The sequence below is a fragment of the Hevea brasiliensis genome, chromosome 11, assembly GCF_030052815.1.
Source record: "Hevea brasiliensis isolate MT/VB/25A 57/8 chromosome 11, ASM3005281v1, whole genome shotgun sequence".
Classification (NCBI taxonomy): Eukaryota; Viridiplantae; Streptophyta; class Magnoliopsida; order Malpighiales; family Euphorbiaceae; genus Hevea; species Hevea brasiliensis.
In genome coordinates this window covers 9,297,513-9,303,179 of record NC_079503.1, presented here as the reverse complement: position 1 = coordinate 9,303,179, position 5,667 = coordinate 9,297,513, and the positions used below count along the sequence as shown (strand labels likewise).

Genomic DNA, 5,667 nt, shown 5'->3' with positions numbered 1-5,667 from the left:
AGGGAATGGGCCAACCCCAACCGGCCATGGCAAGACATGAAATCGATTAGCCTTCCGAATCCTAATCGAGAGAAGAAAGTGGAATGAAGTCAGCAGTATCATCACTGTTTAGCTCCAAGAATCTCAATCTCCACCATTCTCCTTTCTCTCCTTCTCATTATAGCTCCTCCATTTTACACTCCAAATCGATCGCTCGCCTATCTCCTACACTCTATCACAACATCAAAAAGAACACCACCTGCGATTTCATCAATCTTAACCACAAGTTCAAATTCCACTCTTCACTTGCTCCAATAATGGCTTCCTCTTTCAAGCCTGAGCAAGCCAGGGCTCCTCCCGCCGTCCCCTTGCCCACTCCTCCCGTTACCAAGGCATGACATGAGTTCTGCTTCTTTTTATGTTTTTAATTAACTACTGGAAGAGGCACCTGTTTGTTTATTTATTTTCTCTCTTTTTTCGTGGATTCAGTTTAAGATAGGGTTGTGCCAGTTACTGGTTACTGCGGATAAGGACAGAAACATTGCACATGCTCGCAAAGCAATCGAGGAGGCTGCCGGAAAGGGTGCCCAGCTAGTTGTCTTGCCCGTGAGCTCTGTTTTAGTGAATTTTTATCTATTAATTTGCTTATTATTGTGTGAAATACGGCTAATACAGTTAACAGTGACCAATTTTTACATAGAATTTCAAATGAAACTTACAATTATGCCTTATTAAACATTGCTTAGCTGGTCTATCTTAAGGTTCTTTTTTTTTTTTTTTTTTGGGTTAGAGGAAGACATGGAAGTTTGATAGCATTTGCAAGTTCTTCCTTTGACTTAAAAATTTGCTCTGCAATTATGTTTTGGGTTGAAATTCTTCATGTTGATGTCAGGAAATATGGAATAGTCCTTATTCCAATGATAGTTTCCCAGTTTATGCTGAGGACATAGATGCGGGCAGCAATGCGTCCCCTTCAACAGCCATGCTTTCTGAAGTTGCTCGACTTCTGAAGATCACCATAGTTGGTGGCTCTATCCCAGAACGTTCTGGGGATCGGTTGTATAATACATGTTGTGTCTTTGATACCGAAGGAAAGTTGATAGCCAAACACAGGAAGGTATATTCATGCTTATTTAAAGCATTGAGAGAGAAATCTAGTTTAAACTTATTAGCTTTAGCATCTCTTATATTCTTCAAAGTAACTTGTATGATATTATTGAATAATGACCTCCTAAGGTGAATGTATATCTTTCTTGTTGGGTCAAGGGGTGTGTCTAACATATTTGTATACCTACAGATACACCTTTTTGATATTGACATTCCCGGGAAGATTACCTTTATAGAGTCGAGGACATTAACAGCAGGGCAGACTCCAACCATTGTGGACACAGGTTTGTTGTGCATGAGTTTTAAAATCAAATAATATAATACATGTGCTTTACCCATTGAGAGAACATATTACATTTTAACAATGATCATTCTCAAGGTTTAGATAATGTGTACAAATGTTTGTACATCTTATTTGTATATGTTTCCTATGAACCATCCTATTTCTACTGAAAGCTTCTGTAGCTCTTTCTTTCATAAGTTCCTGTCTTTATTCAGAAAGTAGAATAGCTCTTTCTGGATGCCCATATTGCTTGGTAAATGTTCTTGTAAATCAAGTGCTTTTTGAATGACAATTTATAATATTATCCTTTTAGGATTGGCTTCTTGAAATCCTTGGTACAAATGCTTTTTCCTCTTGATCCTGGCAAATGATGAATATTTGATAGACTGCACCATTGAAGTAACAGTATCTGTTGCTTAATTATGTTTCTCTTTTACTTACTACCCTGTATGTGCATTGTGGGACTGTGGCTTCATTCAAAGGTATAACTGTATAAGTGGATTGTGGCTTCTTTCATACAATATAAGACCTGCTGACATGAAATATTAAAAATGGGCCTCATCTGTAGATAGATGAGAAAAGAAGAGATTTATAGATAGGAGCAGACAGTAAATTCTTATCCGTCTTCATCTTTTTTTTTCCCCCCTTCAATTTGAAGAACTTATCGGCGGTAGCAAACTAGTGATTATTGTTGAAGTACTTTGCTTATCTTTTTATGGTGTTATCTTTTTTAAGAATTTGTACATTCATTCCTTTTGTTTTCCATCTTTTTTTTTGGGGGGGTTGAGGAATTAACCATGAATTTGTTTTTGCAGAAGTTGGTCGTATTGGTATAGGTATCTGTTATGACATTCGATTTCAAGAATTGGCAATGATATATGCAGCAAGAGGTCTGTTTCTTCCTTCTATTGACTGTAATATCCTTTTGGTAATATTTGTGGATTTTGCCAGGTAAGCATAAATTTTCATTACCAATTTGCAAATTTTAGGGGATTATATCAGCAATTAAAGTTCTTCCACATTTTAATCAGAAATATGAATGTATCTATTAATATACTTGCAACTGCACAAACCTTAATAAACTTTTCAATTCTGCTCATGTTAAATTGGCAGTGTCTACTTCTCTGATTTCAACATTTCTAAAGTAAGGATCATGAATTTGTGAAGACACTATGTACTATTTAGTCTATGTATGATGCTTTTGATTAAGTTATTGTTTTAGCGTCATAACCTTTTTTCCCCCTTTTGTTTATGCTCTCTGATTACCTCTATACTTTAATTTTGGTCTTCTTAGGCCTTCCATTAGTTTAAATGTCAGATCGGTGTGTTGGTAATTATGTTGTTTTATCAGTTTCATTAATGAACTGAACACTGATGGTAGTGTCAGCATATTGTTGATGTCAGGAGCTCACTTGATTTGCTACCCTGGGGCGTTTAACATGACAACTGGACCGTTACACTGGGAGTTACTGCAGAGAGCAAGGTGCTATTATATTCAGTTATTTCAGTTTGCAGAAATCATCTCTGTGATAAATTTTTGTGCTGTTAGTCAATGTGCTAAATCTAGCACCCAGGGAGAGAATGTTTGGTGTCAGTGACTGCAGAGAGTATATGACATGATATTTTGTTATTATTATTAATGTAAATATTTTAGAGCCACTTAAGTGACAGAATAATATGGGAATTTTTCCTCCAAAGGATTTAGGTGATGCAGAGCAGAACTATTTTTTTTTCTGTGGAAACTGTCTTTGAGAATATCTTTATTATCTGCAAAAGGCATTTGACTTGTCATTTATTTTAATTGCGCATCCTGCTATTAGAAGAGGAAAAAATTCAAGACATAGTGCATTTATATTAATGGCGTGCCCATTATTATGCATGGTCTAGTATTAGTAGGAGTTGTTCTCATAAACTACTAACACTAGATGTATGCTTATGTTCCCTTTAACATGTTATTTTCCAGGATGAGGTTATGAACGTCCTCTTCCCAAAGTCTCTCACTCCTTTGTTAGTTCATTAATTCTATGACTAAAATGTAGAGCGTGGTCTTTGCTGTTTGTATCTGTATGTGATCATTTAATCTTTATACTGATTTTTACCTTGCTTTTTAATGTGCAGGGCTGCAGATAATCAGGTAAAGTAGTAAACTTCCTTTTGCTGTGTTTCTGGTCAAAGTTGTTGCTCTCTTTGGGAGACAGATATAGTATATACAGAAGTTGAATGCTTAAACCAAAATATGGTCACAAATTCAGTTCCCACTGTCTCCACCTGTAGAATCAAATATATCGCCTAGGACACCAAATATGATGTGGTAATTTTCTTAATCTGTAACAACCAATGCTTCCTATGCCTACAGGGGACTGCACTCACATTTTACTTATGCTGCATGCCTTTGGTTCAGTTTTTTTTCTTTTCTTCCTGTTGTGGTGGGGGGGAGGGGGGGATGGGGGGTGGTGTGGTTTGGGTTGTATTTTGTGTGGATGAGGGGCTGTATTGGATCACTAGAAAACCAGATAATTCTATTATAGTATACTTTTGAAATATGCAAGATGACCATTTTATCTTTCTTAATGGACATACAGCAAATTAGCTAATTAAAGAAAACAACAAAATTATGTTCTAAATGATAGTCTGGGCATTCATAAGATGGAAAAAAGGAGCATATCAAGTTGGGTGAATAATTCTAGTTATCTTCTTCCAGTCTAAACTTGTGTCCTTTTTCTTGGTCAGCTTGTTCTTGCTTAGTCCTGGAAAAGGATATATATATATATATATATATATATATATATATATATATATATATACAGAGCTGTGCTGGAAAGATTTGCCTGACTTTTTTACTTCTCTTTTGTAATGCAATCGCATGTGTTTTCATGAGTCAGATTTATCTTAGATTGAGTACTTTCTCACAGCATTTTTATGGTAATTTTTTAATGGCAGTTATATGTAGCAACTTGTTCCCCTGCTCGAGATGTTGGAGCTGGTTATGTGGCTTGGGGCCACTCCACCCTAGTAGGACCAGTAAGTGAATACTTAATTTGATCATCTTTTTTCTATAGTCACAAGTTGTTTGAGCAGATTTAATTCACAACAATACGTAAATGACAGTTTGGAGAAGTTCTGGCTACTACTGAGCATGACCAGGATATAATCATAGCAGAGATCGATTATTCTCTAATTGAGCTGAGAAGGTGGTCTGCCAGTCTGCCTTCCAACATCTCAGATTCTTGTAGTTAAAATGTTAATGTTTTAATCTCATTCATTAATGAAATTTATCTTTTTATATTCTAATTTTGTGCTAAAAAAAAAATATAGGACAAGCCTTCCCTTGACGAAGCAACGGAGAGGTGATCTTTACCAGTTGGTGGACGTCCAGAGGCTGAACTCTCAATCATGATGACAGGATACTGCTGCAACAGATGGGAGTTGACTGAGAAAGCAGTTATTTGTTCAGGAACAGTTGTTCTTTGCTTTAGTTATGTAAAAAATGTGTTGAATAATGCAGAGAAATTAGTCACTGAGTTGAAATAATTGCCAAAAAAAAAAACCCTCATTTCATCATGTGTGTACTCGGTGCTAAAAGCGAAGATTGAATTGATAAATTGGCATATGAGAAGTCTGGTGGTACCTTCTTCACGTTTTATTATGATTTATTTAATCCTTATACTTGGCCTAATCTAAGCCCACTAAAAAACACAATAAACCAAAGGCCTAATTATCAATAATAATAATAATTTTGTCATTAATCCTAAACTATGTACTGCCTATGTCACGTGCTCTTTCTTCTAATCAGTTGCATTGGCTATTGGCTAGTGTTTGAGAAGCTGGTTTTAGAGGTATACCATATGAAGTTTCTTGTTGCCAATGCTGTTTGTCCATTGTTGACCCATTAGGAAATGAAATAATAATGAAAGAAGTTGCCCTATTTTATTATGACATGCATTTGCAGCTATCCATAAACAGCAACTCTTCTATGCCTACCACCAAGCATCATAGAAATGAGACAGATAGGATTCTTGAAGAAAAATAAGAAGACGACATTGTGTATATCTCATTCCCCAGGCCTCGTTTATTCCCCACATTGACAAATATTTGAGGTTTTGTCTGCTATTTCTAAGACGTGTTTGGGACACTCCATTGGACCTTGGCATTGCATCTCTCATCATACCTAATACCAACCACAAGGTTGGCATTTGAAGCCACTACAAGCTACTAAATTTAAATTTTATACAATGTTAAATATATATATTTTTTAATTTTATAAATATAAAAAGAAAATTTTACCAAATTGAGCATCT

The 5,667-nt window shown here is 35.7% G+C and overlaps 1 protein-coding gene across 1 annotated transcript; it reads left to right on the top strand.

The window, feature by feature from the left end:
• Nucleotides 1-5,012, top strand: LOC110649499 (omega-amidase, chloroplastic). The gene is made up of 10 exons (XM_021804085.2): nucleotides 1-371; nucleotides 469-585; nucleotides 872-1,096; nucleotides 1,277-1,370; nucleotides 2,185-2,259; nucleotides 2,774-2,852; nucleotides 3,488-3,503; nucleotides 4,310-4,390; nucleotides 4,478-4,560; nucleotides 4,685-5,012. Exons 1-10 carry the CDS (start codon nucleotides 84-86, stop codon nucleotides 4,764-4,766), a joined length of 1,140 nt encoding a protein of 379 aa, XP_021659777.1. The 5' UTR covers nucleotides 1-83; the 3' UTR covers nucleotides 4,767-5,012.
• Nucleotides 5,013-5,667: the final 655 nt, after the last annotated feature.

Bases quoted from the DNA above. Each gene is read 5' to 3' on its own strand.
- LOC110649499 (XM_021804085.2), top strand. From the start codon at position 84: ATGAAGTCAGCAGTATCATCACTGTTTAGCTCCAAGAATCTCAATCTC. The intron at 586-871 runs GTGAGCTCTGTT...TGTTGATGTCAG, and splicing joins CCCAGCTAGTTGTCTTGCCC to GAAATATGGAATAGTCCTTA. The intron at 1,097-1,276 runs GTATATTCATGC...GTATACCTACAG, and splicing joins TGATAGCCAAACACAGGAAG to ATACACCTTTTTGATATTGA.